The 19,659-nt window shown below is 38.9% G+C and overlaps 1 protein-coding gene across 2 annotated transcripts in view; it reads left to right on the top strand.

Annotated features, from left to right (window-relative positions):
* DNAJC3 (DnaJ heat shock protein family (Hsp40) member C3) overlaps positions 1 to 19,659 on the top strand; it is an 87,533-nt gene that overhangs the window by 35,746 nt on the left and 32,128 nt on the right. For both annotated transcript variants that reach the window (XM_027115973.1, XM_027115974.1), the window contains exons 5-7: positions 13,547 to 13,699; positions 15,571 to 15,752; positions 16,192 to 16,311. In XM_027115973.1, the coding sequence (XP_026971774.1) occupies positions 13,547 to 13,699; positions 15,571 to 15,752; positions 16,192 to 16,311 (455 nt within the window). The remainder of the gene's footprint in view (positions 1 to 13,546; positions 13,700 to 15,570; positions 15,753 to 16,191; positions 16,312 to 19,659) is intronic.

Raw genomic sequence — 19,659 nt, 5'->3', positions numbered from 1 at the left:
ACAGGGTTTTTGTTTTTTTATAACCATCTTTATAATTGAAGTACAGTTAATTTACAAAATTATGTTAGTTTCAGTTGTACAGCAAAGTGATTAAGTTATACATGTGTAAAATCTATTCTTTTTCAGATTCTTTTCCATTATAAATTATTACAAGATATTGAATATAGTTCCCTGTGCTATACAGTAGGTCCTTGTTGTCTATCTGTTTTATGTATAGTAGTGTGTATATGTGAATACCAAACTCCTAATTTATCCCCCCCTCCCACCGCTATCCCCTTTGGTAGCCATAAGTTTGTTTTCTATGTCTGTGAGTCTATTTCTGTCTTCTAAATAAGTTCATTTGTATCATTTTTTTAGATTCCACATGTAAGTGGTATCATATGATATTTGTCTTTCTCTCTCTGACTTCACTTGGTATGATAACCTCTAGGTCCATCCATGTGGCTGCCGATGGCATTATTTCATTCTTTTTATGGCTGAGTAATATTCCATTGTGTGTGTGTGCGTGTGTGTATGTATATCTGCACACCACATTTTGTTTTTTTGTTTTATTTTACATTTTTATTGCAGTATAGTTGCTTTACAGTGTTGTGTTTATACTGTACAGCAAAGTGAATCAGCTATACATATATCCCCTCTTTTTTGGATTTCCATCCTATTTAGGTCACCACAGAGCACTTAGTACAGTTCCCTGTGCTATACAGTAGGTTCTCATTAGTTATCTATTTTATTTTATTTATTTATTTTTAATATCTTTATTGAAGTATAATTGCTTTACAATGGTTTGTTAGTTTCTGCTGGATAACAAAGTGAATCAGCTATACATATACATATATCCCCATATCTCTTCGCTCTTGCGTCTCCCTCCCTCCCACCCTCCCTATCCCACCCCTCTAGGTGGTCACAAAGCACCGGGCTGATCTCCCTGTGCTATGCGGCTGCTTTCCACTAGCTATCTATTTTACATATGGTAGTGTATATATGTTCATGCCACTCTCTCACTTCGTCCCAGCTTACCCTTTCCCCCCGCATATCCTGAAGTCCATTCTGTAGTAGGTCTGCGTCTTTATTCCCGTCTTGCCCCTAGGTTCTTCATGACCTTTTTTTTTTTTCCCTTAGATTCCGTATATATGTGTTAGCATACGGTATTTGTTTTTCTCTTTCTGACTTACTTCACTCTCTATGACAGACACTAGGTCCATCCACCTCACTACAAATAACTCAATTTCCTTTCTTTTTATGGCTCAGTAATATTCCGTTGTGTATATGTGCCACATCTTCTTTATCCATTCATCTGTTGATGGACACTTACGTTGCTTCCATGACCTGGCTGTTGTAAATAGTGCTGCAATGAACATTGTGGTACGTGACTCTTTTTGAATAATGGTTTTCTCAGGGTATATGCCCAGTGGTGGGATTGCTGGGTCGTATGGTGGTTCTATTTTTAGTCTTTTAAGGAACCTCCATACTGTTCTCCATAGTGGCTGTATCAATTTACATTCCCACCAACAGTGCAAGCAGGTTCCCTTTTCTCCACACCCTCTCCAGCATTTATTGTTTGTAGATTTTTTGATGATGGCCATTCTGACCAGTGTGAGATGATATCTCATTGTAGTTTTGATTTGCATTTCTCTAATGATTAATGGTGCTGAGCATCCTTTCATGTGTTTGTTGGCAGTCTGTGTATCTTCTTTGGAGAAATGTCTATTTAGGTCTTCTGCCCATTTTTGGATTGGGTTGTTTGTTTTTTTGATATTGAGCTGCATGTGCTGCTTGTAAATTTTGGAAATTAATCCTTTGTCAGTTGCCTCATTTGGAAATATTTTCTCCCATTCTGAGGGTTGTCTTCTCATCTTGTTTATTGTTTACTTTGCTGTGCAAAAGCTTTTAAGTTTCATTAGGTCCCATTTGTTTATTTTTGTTTTTATTTCCATTTCTCTAGGCGGTGGGTCAAAAAGGATCTTGCTGTGATTTATGTCATAGAGTGTTCTGCCTATGTTTTCCTCTAAGAGTTTTATAGTGTCTGGCCTTACATTTAGGTCTTTAATCCATTTTGAGTTTATTTTTGTGTTTGGTGTTAGGGAGTGTTCTAATTTCATTCTTTTACATGTAGCTGTCCAGTTTTCCCAGCACCACTTATTGAAGAGGCTGTCTTTTCTCCACTGTATATTCTTGCCTCCTTTATCAAAGATAAGGTGACCATAGGTGCATGGGTTTATCTCTGGACTTTCTATCCTGTTCCATTGATCTCTATTTCTGTTTTTGTGCCAGTACCATACTGTCTTGATTACTGTAGCTTTGTAGTATAGTCTGCAGTCTGGGAGCCTGATTCCTCCAGCTCCATATTTCTTTCTCAAGATTGCTTTGGCTGTTCGTGGTCTTTTGTGTTTACATACAGATTGTGAGATTTTCTGTTCTAGTTCTGTGAAAAATGCCATTGGTAGTTTGATAGGGATTGCATTGAGTCTGTAGATTGCTTTGGGTAGTTTAGTCATTTTCAGAATGTTGATTCTTCCAATCCAAGGACATGGTATATCTCTCCATCTATTTGTATCATCTTTAATTTACTTTATCAGTGTCTTATAATTTTCTGCATACAGGTCTTTTGTCTCCTTTTGTAACTTTATTCCTAGTTATTTTATTTTTTTTGTTGCAGTGGTCAGTGGGAGTGTTTTCTTAATTTCACTTTCAAAGTTTTCATCATTAGTGTATAGGAATGCCAGAGATTTCTGAGCATTAATTTTGTATCCTGCTACTTTTACCAAATTCATTGATTAGCTCCAGTAGTTTTCTGGTAGCATCTTTAGGATTCTCTATGTATAGTATTGTGTCATCTGCAAACAGTGACAGCTTTACATCTTCTTTTCCTTGGATTCCTTTTATTTCTTTTTCTTCTCTGATTGCTGTGGCTAAAACTTCCAAAACTATGTTGAATAATAGTAGTGAGAGTGGGAAACCTTGTCTTGTTCCTGATCTTAGTGGAAATGGTTTCAGTTTTTCACCATTGAGGACGATGTTGGCTGTGTGTTTGTCATATATGGTGTTTATTATGTTGAGATAAGTTCCCTCTATGCCTACTTTCTGGAAGGTTTTTATCATAAATGGGTGTTGAATTTTGTTGATAGCTTTCTCTGCATCTATTGAGATGATCATATGGTTTTTCTCCTTCAGTTTGTTAATATGGTGTATCACATTGCTTGATTTGCATATATTGAAGAATCCTTGCATTACTGGGATAAACGCCACTTGATCATGGTGTATGATGCTCTTAATGTGCTGTTGGATTCTGCTTGCCTGTAGTTTGTTGAGGATTTTTGCATCTATGTTCATCAGTGATATTGGCCTGTAGTTTTCTTTCTTTGTGACATCTTTGTCTGGTTTTGGTATCAGGGTGATGATGGCCTCATAGAATGAGTTTGGCCCCGTAGAATGAGTTTCTTGCCTATATTTGGAAGAGTTTGAGAAGGATAGGTGTTATCTCTTCTCTAAATGTTTGATAGAATTCGCCTGTGAAGCCATCTGGTCCTGGGCTTTTGCTTGTTTGAAGATTTTTAATCACAGTTTCAATTTCAGTGCTTGTGATTGGTCTGTTCATATTTTCTATTTTTTCCTGGTTCAGTCTCATAAGGTTGTGCATTTCTAAGAATTTGTCCATTCCTTCCAGGTTGTCCATTTTATTGGCACATGGTTGCTTGTAGTAATCTCTCATGATACTTTGTATTTCTGCAGTGTCAGTTGTTACTTCTCCTTTTTCATTTCTAATTCTATTGATTTAAGTCTTTTCCCTTTTTTTTCTTGATGAGTCTGGCTAATGGTTTATCAATTTTGTTTATCTTATCAGAACCAGCTTTTAGTAGTATTGATCTTTGCTATCGTTTCCTTCATTTCTTTTTCACTTAATTCTGACCTGATGTTTATGATTTCTTTCCTTCTGTTAACTTGGGGGGCTTTTTGTTCTTCTTTCTCTAACTGCTTTAGATGTAAGGTTAGGCTTTTTTATTTCAGATGTTTCTTGTTTTTTGAGACAGGGTTGTATTGCTATAAACTTCCCTCTTAGAAGTGCTTTTGCTGCATCCCATAGGTTTTGGTCATCATGTTTTCATTGTCATTTGTTTCTAGGTATTTTTTGATTTCCTCTTTGATTTCTTCAGTGATCTGTTGGTTATTTAGTAGTGTATTGTTTAGCCTCCATGTGTTTGTATTTTTTACAGATTTTTTCCTGTAATTGATATCTAGTCTCATAGCGTTGTAGTCAGATAAGATACTTGATACGATTCAATTTTCTTAAATTTACCAAGGCTTGATTTGTGACCCAAGATATGATCTATCCTGGAGAATATTCCATGAGCACTTGAGAAGAAAGTATAATCTGCAATTTTTGGATGGAATGTCCTATAAATATCAATTAAGTCCATCTTGTTTAATTTATCATTTAAGCTTGTGTGTCCTTATATATTTTCATTTTGGATGATCTGTCCACTGATGAAAGTGGGGTGTTAGAAAGTTCCCTACTATGATTGTGTTATTGTTGATTTCCTCTTTTATGGCTGTTAGCATGTGCTTTAATGTATTGAGGTGCTCCTATGTTGGGCGCATAAATATTTACAGTTGTTATATCTTCTTCTTGGATTGACCCCTTGGTCATTATGTAGTGTCCTTTTTTGTCTCTTGTAATAGTCTTTATTTTAAAGTCTATTTTGTCTGATATGAGAATTGCTACTCCAGCTTTCTTTTGATTTCCATGGAGTATCATTTTCCGTCCCCTCACTTTCAGTCTGTACGTGTCCCTAGGTCTGAAGCGGGTCTCTTGTAGACAGTGTATGTATGGGTCTTATTTTTGTGTCCATTCAGCCAGTCTGCGTCTTTTGGTTTGAGCATTTAATCCATTTACGTTTAAGGTGCTTATCGATATGTATGTTCCTTGTACCATTTTCTTAATTGTTTTGGGTTTGTTATTGTAAGTCTTTTCCTTTTCTTGTGTTTCCTGCCTAGAGAAGTTCCTTTAGCATTTACTGTAGAGCTGGTTTGGTGGTGCTGAATTCTCTTAGCTTTTGCTTGTCTGTAAAGGTTTTAATTTCTGTGTCGAATCTGAATGAGATCCTTGCTGGGTAGAGTAATCTTGGTTGTAGGTTTTCCCCTTTCATCAGTTTAAATATGTCCTGCCAGTCCCTTCTGGCTTCCAGAGTTTCTGCTGAAAGATCACCTGTTAACCTTACGGGGATTCCCGTGTATGATAATTGTTGCTTTTCCGTTGCTGCTTTTAATATTTTTTGTGTGTGTTTAATTTTTGATAGTTTGATTAATATGTGTCTTGGCATGTTTCTCCTTTGATTTATCCTGTATGGGACTCTCTGCGCTTCCTGGACTTGATTGACTATTTCCTTACCCATATTACGGAAGTTTTCAACTATAATCTCTTCACATATTTTCTGAGTCCCTTTTTTTTCCCCTTCTTCTTCTGGGACCCCTATAATTGGAATGTTGGTGTGTTTCTCTTGTCCCAGAGGTCTCTGAGTCTGTCCTCAATTCTTTTCATTCTTTTTTCTTTATTCTGCTCTGTGGTAGTTATTTCCACTATTTTATCTTCCAGGTCACTCATCCATTCTTCAGCCTCAGTTATTCTGTTGATTCCTTCTAGAGAATTTTTAGTTTCATTTATTGTGTTGTTCTTCATTGTTTGTTTGATCTTTAGTTCTTCTAGGTCCTTGTTAAACATTTCTTGTATTTTCTCCTTTCTATTTCCAAGATTTTGAATTATCTTTACTGTCATTACTCTGAATTCTTTTTCAGGTAGACTGCCTATTTCCTCTTCATTTGTTTGGTCCGGTGGGTTTTTACCCTGTTCCTTCATCTGCTGTGTATTTCTCTGTCTGCTCATTTTGTTTAACAGTGTGTTTGGGGTTTCCTTTTTGCAGGCTGCAGGTTTGTAGTTCCTGTTGTATTTGGTTTTTGCTCCCAGTGGGTAAGGTTGGTTCAGTGGGTTGTGTAGGCTTTCTGGTGGAAGAGAGTGGTGCCTGTGTTCTGGTGGATGAGGCTGGATCTTGTCTTTCTGGTGAGCCAGGACCATATCCAGTGGTGTGTTTTGGGGTGTCTGTGAACTTATGATTTTAGGCAGCCTCTCTGTTAATGGTTGGCTTGTGTTCCTGTCTTGCTAGTTGTTCGGCATAGGGTGTCCAGCACTGGAGCTTGCTGGTCGTTGAGTGGAGCTGGGTTTTAGCGTTGAGACGGAGATCTCTGGTAGAGCTTTCGCTGTTTGGTGTTACGTGGGGTTGGGACGTCTCCTGGGGACCAGTGTCTTGAACTCAGCTCTCCCACCTCAGAGGCTCACGCCTGACACCTGGCCAGAGCACCAAGACCCTGTCAGCCACACGGCTCAGAAGAAAAGGGAGAAAAAAGAAGAAAGGAAGAAAGAAAAAATAAATAAAATAAAGGTATTAAAATAGAAAAAAATTAATAAAAATGAAAACATAAAATGTAATAAAAAAAAGAAAGAGAAAAGTGACCAACGAAACCAACAAACAAATCTACCAAAGATAACAAGTGCTAAAAACTATACTAAAAAAACCCCAAACAACAACAACTAAAAATGGGCAGTCAGAACCCTATGACAGATGGCAAAAGCAAAGCTATACAGAGAAAATCACACAAAGAAGCATCTCCATACACACTCACAAAAAGAGAAAAAGGGAAAAAAAATGTATATTAAAAAAAAGAAAGAGAGCAACCAAATCAATAAACATATCTACCAATGATAATAAGCTCTAAATACTAAATAAGATAAACATAAAACCAGAAACCAAAGAGATGCAGAAAGAAACCCCTAGTCTACAGTTGCTCCCAGAGTCCACCGCCTCAATTTTGGGATGATTTGTTGTTCATTCAGGTATTCCACAGGTGCAGGGTACGTCAAGTTGATTGTGGAGATTTAATCCACTGCTCCTGAGGCTCCATGGAGAAATTTCCCTTTCTCTTCTTTGTTGACACAGCTCCTAGGGTTCAGCTTTGGATTTGGCCCCGCCTCTGCGTGTAGGTCGCCTGAGGGTGTTTGTTCCCCACCCAGACAGGATGGGGTTAAAATAGTGGTTGATTAGGGGCTCTGGCTCACTCAGGCCGAGGGGGGCAGGGAGGGATATGGAATGCGGGGCAAGCCTGTAGCAACAGAGGCCAGAGTGACGTTGCACCAGCCTGAGGCGCACCATGTGTTCTCCCCGGGAAGTTGTCCCTGGATCACGGGACCCTGGCAGTGGCGGGCCGCACAGGCTACCGAGACGGGAGGTGTGGACAGTGACCTGTGCTTCACACAGGCTTCTTGGTGGCGGCAGCAGCAGCCTTAGCATTTCATGCCTGTCTCTGGGGTCCGTGCTGGTAGCTGCAGCTCACGCCCGTCTCTGGAGCTCGTTTAGGTGGTGCTCTGAATCTGCTCGCCTTGTGCACCCTGAAACAGTGGTCTCTTGCCTGTTAGGCAGGTCCAGACTTTTTCCTGGACTCCCTGCCTGCTAGCTGTGGCACACTAGCCCCCTTCAGGCTGTGTTCATGCAGCCACCCCCAGTCCTCTCTCTGGGATCTGACCTCTGAAGCCCGAGCCTCAGCTCCCAGCCCCCGCCCGCCCCAGCAGGTGAGCAGACAAGCCTCTCAGGCTGGTGAGTGCTGGTTGGCACCAGTCCTCTGTGCGGGAATCTCTCCACTTTCCCCTCTGCACCCCTGTTGCTGTGCTCTCCTCCGTAGCTCCGAAGCTTCCCCCCGCCCTCCTCCCGTCTCCGCCACTGAAGGGTCTTCCTAGTGTGTGGAAACTTTTCCTCCACAGCTCCCTCCCAGAGGTTCAGGTCTCGTTCCTATTCTTTTGTCTCTGTTTTTTCTTTTTTCTTTTGCCCTACCCAGGTATGTGGGGAGTTTCTTGCCTTTTGGGAAGTCTGAGGTCTTCTGCCAGTGTTCAGTAGGTGTTCTGTAGGAGTTGTTCCACATGTAGGTATAGTTTTGATGTATTTATGGGGAGGAAGGTGATCTCTACGTCTTACTCCTCCGCCATATTGAAGGTGTCCCCTAGTTACCTATTTTATACACAGTATCAATAGTGTATATATGTCAATCCCAATTTGCCAGTTCACCCCCTCTTCCCCCTTGGTATCCATACATTTGTTCTCTATATCTTTGTCTCTGTTTCTGCTTTGTAAATAAGATCGTCTATACCAATTATTTCAGATTCCACATATATGCATTAATATATGATATTCATTTTTCTCTTTCTGACTTAACTTCACTCTGTAAGACAGTCTCTAGGTCCTTCCACGTCTCTACAAATGACCCAATTTCAGTCCTTTTAATGGCTGAGTAGTATTCTTTGTGTGTGTGTGTATCTCCACACCACATCTTCTTTATCCATTCTTCTGCTGAGGGACATTTAGGTTGCTTCCATTTCTTGGCTATTATAAATAGTGCTGCTGTGGATATTTGGATGCATGTATCTTTTCGAGTAGAGTTTTCTCTGGGTATATGCCCAGGAGTGGGATTGCAGGATCATGTGATAACTCTGTTTTTAGTTTTTTAAGGAACCTCCATACTGTTCTTCATAGTGGGCTGCACCAATTTGCATCCCCACCAACTTTGTAGGAGGATTCCTTTTTCTCCACACCCTCTCCAGCATTTATTATTTGTAGGCTTCTTAATGTTGACCATTCTGACTGGTGTGAAGTGATACCTAATTGTAGTTTTGGTTTGTATTTCTTTAATAATTAGTGATGTTGAGCATCCTTTCATGTGCCTGTTGAGCATCTGTATGTCTTCTTTGGAGAAATGTCTGTTTAGGTCTTCTGTCCATTTTTCATTGGGTTGTTTGGTTTTTTTCATATTAAGCTGTATGAACTGTTTGTATATTTTAGAAATTAATACCCTGTCTGTAGCATCATTTGCAAATATTTTCCTCCAGTCTGCTGGTTGTCTTTTCATTTTATTTGTGGTTTCCTTTGCTGTGCAAAACCTTTTAAGTTTAATTGAGTTCCTTTTGTTTATTTTTGTTTTTATTACCATTACTCTGGGAGATGGATCCAAGAAGTATTGCTGGAATTTATGTCAAGGAGTGTTTTGCCTCCATTTTCCTCCAGGAGTTTTACAGTATCTGGTCTCACATTTAGGTCTTTAATTCATTTTGAGTTTATTTTTGTATTTAGTTAGGGAATGTTCTAATTTCAGTCTTTAGTTAGTTATTTAGTTAGTTAGGGAATGTTCTAATTTCAGTCTTTTACATGTAGCTGTCCAGTTTTCCCAGCACCACTTATTGAAGAGGCTGTCTTTTCTCCATTGTATATTCTTGTCTCCTTTGTTGTAGATTAATTGACCATAAGTGCATGGGTTTATTTCTGGGCTTTCTATCTTGTTCCATTGATCTATATTTCTGTTTTTTGTGCCAGTACCACACTGTTTTAATTACTGTAGTTTTTTAATATAGTCTGAAGTTAGGGAGTGTGATTCCTCCAGCTCCGTTCTCTCTCAAGATTGTTTTGGTTATTCGAGGTTTTTTGTGTTTCTATACAAAATAAAAAAAATTTTGTTCTAGTTCTGTGAAAAATGCCATTGGTAATTTGATAGGGGTTGCATTGAATCTGTAGATTGCCTTGGGTTCTATGGTTGTTTTAACCATGTTAATTCTTCCAGTCCAAGAACATGGTGTATATTTCCATCTATGTCGTCTTCAGTTTCTTTCATTAACATCTTAGAGTTCTCAGAGTACAGGTCTGTTGCCTCTTTGGGTAGGGTTATTCCTAGATATTTTGTTCTTTTTGATGCGATAGTTAATGGGATTGTTTCCTTAATTTCTGTTTCTGATATTTCATTGCTAATATATAGAAATTCAACAGATTTATTTATATTAATCTTGTATCCAGTAACTTTACCAAATTCATTGATGAGCTCTAGTAGTTTTCTGGTAGCATCTGTAGGATTTTCTATGTATAGCCTCATGTTGTCTGCACACAGTGACAGTTTTACTACTTCTTTTCCATTTTGGATTCCTTCTATTTGTTTTTCTTCTCTGATTGCTGTGGCTAGGACTTGAATAAAAGTGGTGAGAGTGGACATCCTTGTCTTGTTCCTGATCTGAGAGGAAACGCTTTCAGCTTTTCACCATTGCGTGTGATGTTGGCTGTGGGTTTGTCATGTGTGACCTTTATTATGTTGAGGTATGTTCCCTCTATGCCCACTTTCTGAAGAGTTTTTTTAATCACAAGTGGATGTTGAATTTTATCAAGTCTTTTCTGTATCTATTGAGATGATCATATAGTTTTTATTCTTTAACTTGTCAGTGTGGTATATTGTGTTGATTTGCAGATGTTGAAAACTCCTTGCATCCCTGGAATAAACCTCACTTGATCATGGTGTATGAGCCTTTCAGTGTGTTGCTGGAATCAGTTTGCTAGCATTTTGTGGACGATTTTTGCATCTATGTTCATTATTATGATTTTTTCTCCAAAAGATAGTGACTGTGGTTAATAAGAAATAAAGTACTGTTACAGATAGAGGTTTGGCTGAAAGAGTCAGAAATGTAAAGCACCAAAAAAAAGAAGGGATATCAAGAAACATGACAAAAGGAGGGAGGGAAATATCAGTAGGGTTCACTCTCCACGGGTAAGTATCCCAGAACATGAGAGGGCAGTTGGGAGGAGTCAGCAACCTTGGGATAAGAGTGAAAAGCTTCATCTCACTTAACCCTCTTTGAAACTCTCCTGAGTTATATGCCCTTAGTTTGTTCCTCAGACTCCTTTCTTACCTCCCTGGAAGAATCTCCCCCTCTTCTCCTTTTCCCTCCCAACCCCAAGGAAGCCCAGATGACCAGAGCTCACTCCTTCTTTCCCATTCCCATTATTTGACCATGGAGTGAGGCTGAGCCCTCCATTCTCACCCTCGAGGTTCAGGGCCTTCCCCTCCCTCACCTTCCTACAAGAAAGATTGTGTTGAAGAGAATAGACTGTAAAAGTTTGGGAGAGAAAAGATGCAAATTCCATCCAGAAGACGCAGTCTCTAATACATTCTGTCCAAAAGGGGGCAGTAGTGTACATATAGGAAACAACTTACCAATATATATGCCCCCCTCTATGTCCACTGCAGCATTATTTACAATAGCCAAGGTATGGAAACAACCTAAGTGTCCATTGATGGATGAACAAATAAGATGTAGGGGCTTCCCTGGTGGCGCAGTGGTTGAGAGTTTGCCTGCCGATGCAGGGGACACGGGTTTGTGCCCTGGTCTGGGAAGATCCCACATGCCACGGAGCGGCTGGGCCCATGAGCCATGGCCACTGAGCCTGCGTGTCCGGAGCCTGTGCTCCACAACGGGAGGGGCCACAACAGTGAGAGGCCTGTGTACTGCAAAAAAATAAAAAATAAAAAAAAATAAGATGTAGTATGTATATGCAGTGGAATACTATTCAGCTATAAAAAAAGAAATCCTTCCATTTGTGACAATATGGATGGATCTTGAGAGTATTAGGCTAAGTAAAATAAATCAGATGGAGAAAGACAAATACTGTATGATTTCACTCAATGTGGAATCTAAAAAGACAAACAAATGAACAAACAAAATGAAATTTATTCATAGTTGCAGAGACTAGATTAGTGGTTACTGGAGGGGACGGGGGTTGGGAGTTGGGTATAATGGGTGAAGGGGGTCAGCTGTATAATGATGAATGGTAACTAGACTTGTGGGAGTGATCACTTCGTAGTGTATACAGATGTTGAATTATAATGCTGGATACCTGACACATTGTCGTCGTCGTCATCATCATCGTCATCATCATCATCATCGTGGAAACAAGTTATCACTAAACATCTACTTTTACCCAGAGCAAAGTGACAGCACATATACACTTATACTCCTTCCAGCGTGGTTTATTAAAAATATTCAAGACTACCCCGAGGATGCTAAAGCAAAGACAGGTATTCCATAGCCCAAAGTAGCTTCCTTCAACTTGTAAATTCAATCATGCAGGGAAAATCCTCCTCCATAGTGAGCTAAGGTTGCCATTTCCCAGTGACCTATGAATGCTTGGAGTCCTAGCCATTCCTTCAAAAGCCAAAGATTAAACAGACAGAAAAGAATACCTAAAATATCCAAAAAACAAAATGGAGAAATACAGTCCCTTCACCAAGAACTAATATTCCTAAGTTTTCTCATTCGGGGTATTCTCTTCTACCAGGTAGCTACTGGGGGTGTTTTTAAAACATGAGTCCACTGAAGGGGAAGCAGTGTGATCGGTCAACCGAAGGGGAGGTATTTCTAGAAATAACCTACTGGTGTCTGTACTTCACCCAAAACGGGAGCCCATTAACTACAATTCCCATCTTAGTAGGAATATTAGATTTCAGGAATTATCACATAGAAACTAATCTTAAAGAAAAATCTTTCCAAAAAATCAGTAGCTTTTTATTTATTTTATTTATTTTTTTTTTTGCGGTACACGGGCCTCTCACTGTTGTGGCCTCTCCCGTTGCAGAGCACAGGCTCTGGACACGCAGGCCCATCGGCCATGGCTCACGGGCCTAGCCGCTCTGCGGCATGTGAGATCTTCCCGGACCGGGGCACGAACCCGTGTCCCCTGCATTGGCAGGTGGGCTCTCAACCACTGCGCCACCAGGGAAGCCCAAAATCAGCAGCTTTTTAATGTAGGCACCCAATTTTTCTGTGCCGTTAGGCTTAAGATTTTTCCATCTGGAGGAAGAAATTGTTAAGAGTTGACTGTGCATATGAGGCCAACCTGGGGGCAGGAATGAACAACTGTAAGCAGACACAAGGGATTTTATTGAGGTGGCAGAAATGGTCTAAAACTGTGATAATGGTTGCATACTTTGTAAGTTTATTAAAAATCATGAAATTGCACAGTCAAAATGAGTGAATTTTATGGTATATAAAGTATACCTTGATAAAGATGTTTAATAAAAGAGTCAATGTGTGAACCTCCTAAAATCATGTCATAAGCCTTTTAAATAAGATATTACTCTCTTATTTTTCCCTGTAAAGTCTTCCTTTCTTATTATACCTCAAACCCTCTGGTATCAAATCTTTTTTATCTTATAACCTCTAAAAAACTGCCCTCTCCTTCAGTTTCCCTATGCTCTTCATTATTGTGATACAATTATTTTATACTTAAAAATAAATACTTAAGAAATATAATTAGAAGGCAAAACACATAAAACTCAAGTTTTTCTGCAGAGCTATATGTAAGAAAGTGAGAAAGGTGCTTTTCTTCATTCTTCTCTACCTTTTCACATTCCTAAATATATTTGCTTCCTGGGAAGTTTTGGCGACCCAGCTGTTTTGACTCTAGCTCCACTGCTTGCTCTCGTGCACCATATTGGTGGGAATAAGGATGCCTCTGCTGCTGCTTCCCACAGTGATCAGCACCAGGGGATGAGTCATTGGAGAAGCCAGTTGTGCCAGTGTCTCCTTACCCCTTTCCCCCGATGAACTTGAGTGTTTGGAAGGGTCAGATCATTGTATATTATGGTTGTTACACTCAAGAGATTGAAAACCCTGTTTAATTTCTTATTATTGTTATAGCTCAAATCAAATCCAAGTGAAAATGAAGAAAAAGAAGCCCAGTCCCAACTTATCAAATCTGATGAAATGCAGCATTTGCGTTCACAAGCACTTGATGCTTTTGAAAGCTCAGATTATATTGCTGCTATAACCTTCCTTGATAAGGTTTTAGAGGTAAGTTGTTTTTTGCTCTTGCAGCTGACATGCCTAACACTTACTGCTTTTTACTATAAGGTATGTGTATATACTTTGACATATTATATACCACAAAAAACCTAGATAGCATAAAATCAGATTGACCCTGGGGTTTTCAGCTCCTAATTGAAAGATGGTGTTTATACAGAACAAAATTTGGGACTGAAATTTTCAGTAAATATACTGAAGGTGCTATGGAGTGGGAGTTGCATATTTTTGTACATTGCCTGCTTTGCTGTTTTCTGTTTGATTTTGCATTTTGGTGGGGCAGGGCAAGAAAACTCTAGGGGTTAGTTAATGGGGTAAAAGATGAAAGAGTTGGTTGAAGAAAAAGGAAAAATGATGTTTGGGAGGAAAGGTGAGTGTTTAGAGTGAGAAGTTTCTAGGGAAGAAGGCAGATGAAGAGTTGATAGGATCCAGAGGGTTCTAGATAGGGAAATCTAAGTGTGCCTCAGCAAGGACTTAATGACAAAGGATGTAAAGGAAGTCTAAAATAATATTCAAATGGAAGCAGTCGTAATTCATATTTATTTATCATTTTCATAGCACTTTGTGTAGTTAATCTTGGCAATAAACTCGATGTATGTAGAATGGCCACTTTTTGATAGTTTTATAGAGGAAATTGTGTGATGTCTAGTGGAATTCACGGTTTACTAAATTATTTTGTTAATGCTTTATCAAGGAAATATAAATTTATGATTTTCACCTTCCAGTAATGAGATTATCCATCTTGACCTAGCTTGTTGTATTTAGTTTATATACAATGTTGATTTTGATATCTTACTCTGTGAAAAGTTGACATGACTTTAATACAGCTCTAAGAAATATATAAAGACACTTACACAGGTCTTATTGGTGAGCATTTGGGTTTACATTTTGAAGAATACTAGTGGTGTACTACACGTTGTCAACTTTTTGATAAAATGGAAACAGTGAAGCTTCAGCCTTCTCACATTGTTTTTCTCTTTATTTTTGTGATATGCGGATTTAATTTCAAAGAGTAACATTTTGTAAAAGATCATTTAATATAGTTACTGGTAGAATAAAAATATTTTGTGAATTTAGAGCCTAGATTTTATTTTTTGAGACTAGAAATTAGAATTGTTAACTACAAAAATCCAGTTAGAAAATATTCTCTTCAAAATCAAATACAGTAGGGCTTCCCTGGTGGCACAGTGGTTAAGAATCCACCTGCCCATGCAGGGGACACGGGTTCGAGCCCTGGTCTGGGAAGATCCCACATGCTGCAGAGCAGCTGAGCCCGTGCGCAACTGCTGAGCCTGCACTCTAGAGCCCGCGTATCACAACTACTGAAGCCCACGTGCCTAGAGCCCTTGCTTTGCAATAGGAGAGGAGAGGCCACCGCAATGAGAAGCCCGCACAACGCAGCAAAGAGTGGTCCCACTCGCCGCAACTGGAGAAAAGCCCATGTGCAGCAACGAAGACCCAACACGGCCAAAAATTAAAAATTAAATAAAATAAATAAATTTATATAAAAAAATCAAATATACTTCACTGGGAACCACCTTCTAATAGTAAATACCATGTTTTCTTACTTTCAGTGTTTTAGAATTATATAACTGAAAGGGGTAGGAAAAGGACCTTGTTAGCACATATATCCCTTACCCCATTGGAATTTATTTAAGACATCTTTGGAGAAATTATTTTGTCACATCTCATTATTTTTGTCACATCTAAATTGTATTAGACTTTTTAATATTACTTACAATATAGGAGTCATCACATTAATTGAGGATGTTTTATGTTGATAAATATGTAGATAAAATAGGTGCAAGTATGAATGTGCATAATTTACTGTTTCTTTAAGTCTAGTTCTTTTGTTTCTCAAGGTTTGTGTTTGGGATGCAGAATTACGGGAACTTCGAGCTGAATGTTTTATAAAAGAAGGGGAACCTAGGAAAGCGATAAGTGACTTAAAAGCTGCATCAAAATTGAAGAATGATAATACTGAGGCATTTTATAAAATCAGCACACTGTACTATGAGCTAGGAGACCATGAACTCTCTCTCAGGTCAGTTCTAGTAACATACACATCTCCTCATCTTTTTATTGTTTGCAGTAAGAGAATACTCCCATTTTCTTTTTAACTTTAATAAAATTATGGTTAAGGCTTTTTTATATATCTATAATTTTGTGTTATCTCTTAAGTTATTCTGCTTCCACATTAGTTCTTTTCATACTTCATGAAATAATAAATAGGAGGGTATTACATTTGCAGAAGCAAAATAGTGTTTGTTATATATCTCTACTTAAGTCATTTGAACTAGAATTAATAAATGTGTGTGCATCATACAATGTCGTATATAACAGTGTATGATAAATTATTGTCAGTATATTTTAATTGTTACAGACAAAAAATACCTTTTGTTGTGATTTCTATATTTAGTATGAAAAACCATTTATTGATTATTTTTACTTGGAGTATTTTCCTTTTTTTAATCCATGAACAGTGAAGTTCGTGAATGTCTTAAACTTGACCAGGATCATAAAAGGTGTTTTGCACACTATAAACAAGTCAAGAAACTTAATAAGCTGATTAAGTCAGCTGAAGAGCTCATCAAAGAAGGCAGGTAAGACTGTGCTTGTGTAGAGGATCTCACCTTCCCTCATATGTCTGGTTGCGGCCACAAAAGAACAACTGAACTGCTTGCTCTTACTTCTTGCCGTTGAGGGTGGAGTATCTTAGATGGCATTGAGCCTTAGCAAAACTACAATTGTACACTTTTTGAATAAGGCAGAATATAAATAATGGTAACTACATAGTATTCTTTTTTAAATTTGTTTATTTACAGTTTGTTTATTTGTTTATTTTCAGCTGTGTTGGGTCTTCATTGATGCGTGTGGGCTTTCTCTAGCTGCAGCCAGCGGGGTTGTGGTGCACGGGCTTCTCATTGCGGTGGCTTCTTTTGTTGAGAGCACAGGCTCCAGGTGCGCGGCCTCAGTAGTTGTGGCACGCAGGCTTAGTTGCTCCGCGGCATGTGGGATCTTCCAGAACCAGGGCTCAAACCCGTGTCCTGGCAGACGGATTCTTACCACTGTGCCCCCAGGGAAGTCCCTGCATAATATTCTTACCAGCAGATTTATTTTATATTTCACCAACTATTCACTGAATTTTTCCTGTATCAGGAACTGACTATGTACTGGGGGGTGCAGAAATGAATATGAATAGTAGTGTTTGGTCTTAAGACGCTGGTAGTTTAGTGTGGGAGACAGGCACATAAATTGATTATTAAAAGGTAATATACATCTAGAGTGATAGCGATGTATACAGAGTATGCAGACATTTCCTCTCAGTACAGGATTCTGGGTTAACAGTTCTTTTGTTACAGCAGCTGAAAAATATTGTGCCATTTCTTTCTGGCTTCCATGGTTCCTGATGAGAAATCCATTGTCATTCTAATTGTTTTTTCCCTAAAGATAAGGAGTTATTTTCCTCTGACTGCTTTTCAGATTATTTCCTTGTCTTTAGTTTTCAGAAGTTTAATTATGATATATCTCAGCATGGATTTCTTTGTGTTTATCCTGTTTGGCGTATCCTTAGCTTCTAGAATATGTAGGTTTATGTCTCTTGTCAAATTTTGGGAAGTTTCCAGCCATTATTTCTGGGAATACTTTTTCAGCCCTGCCCTCTCTCTATTTTCCTTCTTAGACTCTAATTAACATAAATGTTAGAGTTTTTGTTTTAGCCCTACAGTCCCTGAGGCTCTGTTTATTTTTCTTTTTCAGTTCATTTTCTCTGTTGTTCAGATTTGGTAATTTCTATTCTTCCAATTCACTGATTCTTTTCTCTGTCCCCTACATTCTGCTCTTGAGCACATGTGGTGAGCAATTTATTTCAGTTTTTATACTTTTCAGTTCTAAAAATTCTATTTGGAATGTTCATATCTTCTATTTCTTTGCTGAGACTTTCCATTTCTTTGCTGAGGCATTCTATTTTTTCATTTGCTTTAAGCATGTTTGTTAATTGCTGCTTTTTTCATGGCTGCTTTAACATCTCTGTCCTCTTGGTGTTGGTTTGAGATCTTCCTGTTTCTTGGTATGATGATTAGTTTGTTTTTTTGCGGTACACGGGCCTCTCATTGTTGTGGCCTCTCCCATTGCGGAGCACAGGCTCCAGATGTGCAGGCTCAGCGGCCATGGCTCACGGGCCCAGCCACTCCGTGGCACGTGGGATCTTCCCAGACTGGGGTACGAACCCGTGTCCCCTGCATCGGCAGGTGGACCCCCAACCACTGCGCCACCAGGGAAGCCCTGATGATTAGTTTTTAATTGAAACCTGGATATGTTCATTTTATAAGATACTGTATTTTATTTAAATCTTCTGTTTTGGGTGGCTTTTCCTGACATTGTTCCAGCAAAGCATGAGGGCCTGGGGGGTAGGCACAACCTCGTTAACTGCCAGATTGAGGTAGAAGTTTCCCACTTGGCCTTCATTGCTATTCGAGGTGTGGGATTGTCACTACTGCTTGGTGTGGGTAAGAGTTTTGGGGACTCAGTTCTGGCCATGGATGAAAGTTCTGGCTCCCAACGTGGCATTCTCCGACACCACCTTGCTTGGGTGTGGACACACCTCATTACAGGCTCACCAGGGAAGAAGTCTAGGCTCTCCAGTTGACCTGCTGATATTGGTGGGGGTGGGATCATAATTTTCTTGTCTCCCCCTTTCTTAGTCTTTTCATATTAAAAAAAAGGACATACAATGTCCAGGATATTTACACAGGTATCTAGGTAGAGGAATTGGGGAAGGTACATCTACTCCACCTTTCCAGAAGCTACCTTTTTTTGTTTTTTTAAAGTGAAGTGCATTATTTTCTAATTGAACTTTTAATTTCTAATTGTAGTTTCACACATAGTTTTAAGAAATAGAGCGAGGTCTCGCATACTCTGTATAATTTCCTACAATTGTACCATCTTGGAAATCTATAGAACAGTATCCCAACTAGGATTTTGACATTGATGTCTAGCTTTTGCTTTAAGTTTTGTATTTAAACCTATATTTTAATACAGTGGCATTTAAATTTGAAGATTGCAGCACTTTGGGAATAATGTGCCACAATGGCATGTAAATGCAGCTTGCGTTGGGTGGGCCAAAAAGTGCCTTCGGTTTTTTAACTAAAAATAAAAGACACATTTTTCATTTTCACCAAGAACGTTATTGAACAACGTATTCACCCTTTTTTTCCACTACCTTCTGCCATTTTTCAGGCAACGTCATAATTCCATCTACCAAAACCTTTTTATCTTTTTGAGCAAAGAACTGTTCCAGGTGCCTTTTACAGTCTTCCAGGAAATTGAAATTTTTTCTGTTAACAGAATTTTGTAAAGACCGGAATAAATGAAAATCTGAAGGTGCAATGTCTGGTGAATATGGTGGATGAATCAGGACTTCCCAGCCAAGCTGTAACAGTTTTTGCCTGGTCATCAAAGAAACATATGCGGTCTTGTGTTATCCTGATGGAAGATTATGTGTTTTCTGTTGATTAATTCTGGATGCTTTTCGTGGAGTGCTGCTTTCAGTTGGTCTAATTGGGAGCAGTACTTGTTGGAATTAATCGTTTGGTTTTCCAGAAGGAGCTCATAATAGAGGACTCCCTTCCAATCCCACCGTATACACAACATCATCTTCTTTGGATGAAGACGGGCCTTTGGTGTAGTTGGTGGTGATGCATTTCGCTTGCCCCACGATCTCTTCCGTTCCACATTACTGTACAGTATCCACTTTTCATCGCCCGTCACAATTTGTTTTAAAAATGGAACGTTTTCATTACGTTTCAGTTGAGAATTGCATGTGGAAATATGGTCAAGAAGGTTTTTTTCGCTTAACTTACGTGGAACCGAAACATCAAAGTGATTCATATAACCAAGCTGGTGCAAACGATTTTCAACATTTGATTTGGATATTTTGAGTATGTTGGCTA

The sequence above is a fragment of the Aethalodelphis obliquidens genome, unplaced genomic scaffold (assembly GCF_003676395.1).
Source record: "Aethalodelphis obliquidens isolate GAN/ISIS:26980383/991018 unplaced genomic scaffold, ASM367639v1 scaffold15, whole genome shotgun sequence".
NCBI lineage: Eukaryota > Metazoa > Chordata > Mammalia > Artiodactyla > Delphinidae > Aethalodelphis > Aethalodelphis obliquidens.
This window is presented reverse-complemented; position numbering and strand designations above follow the sequence as displayed.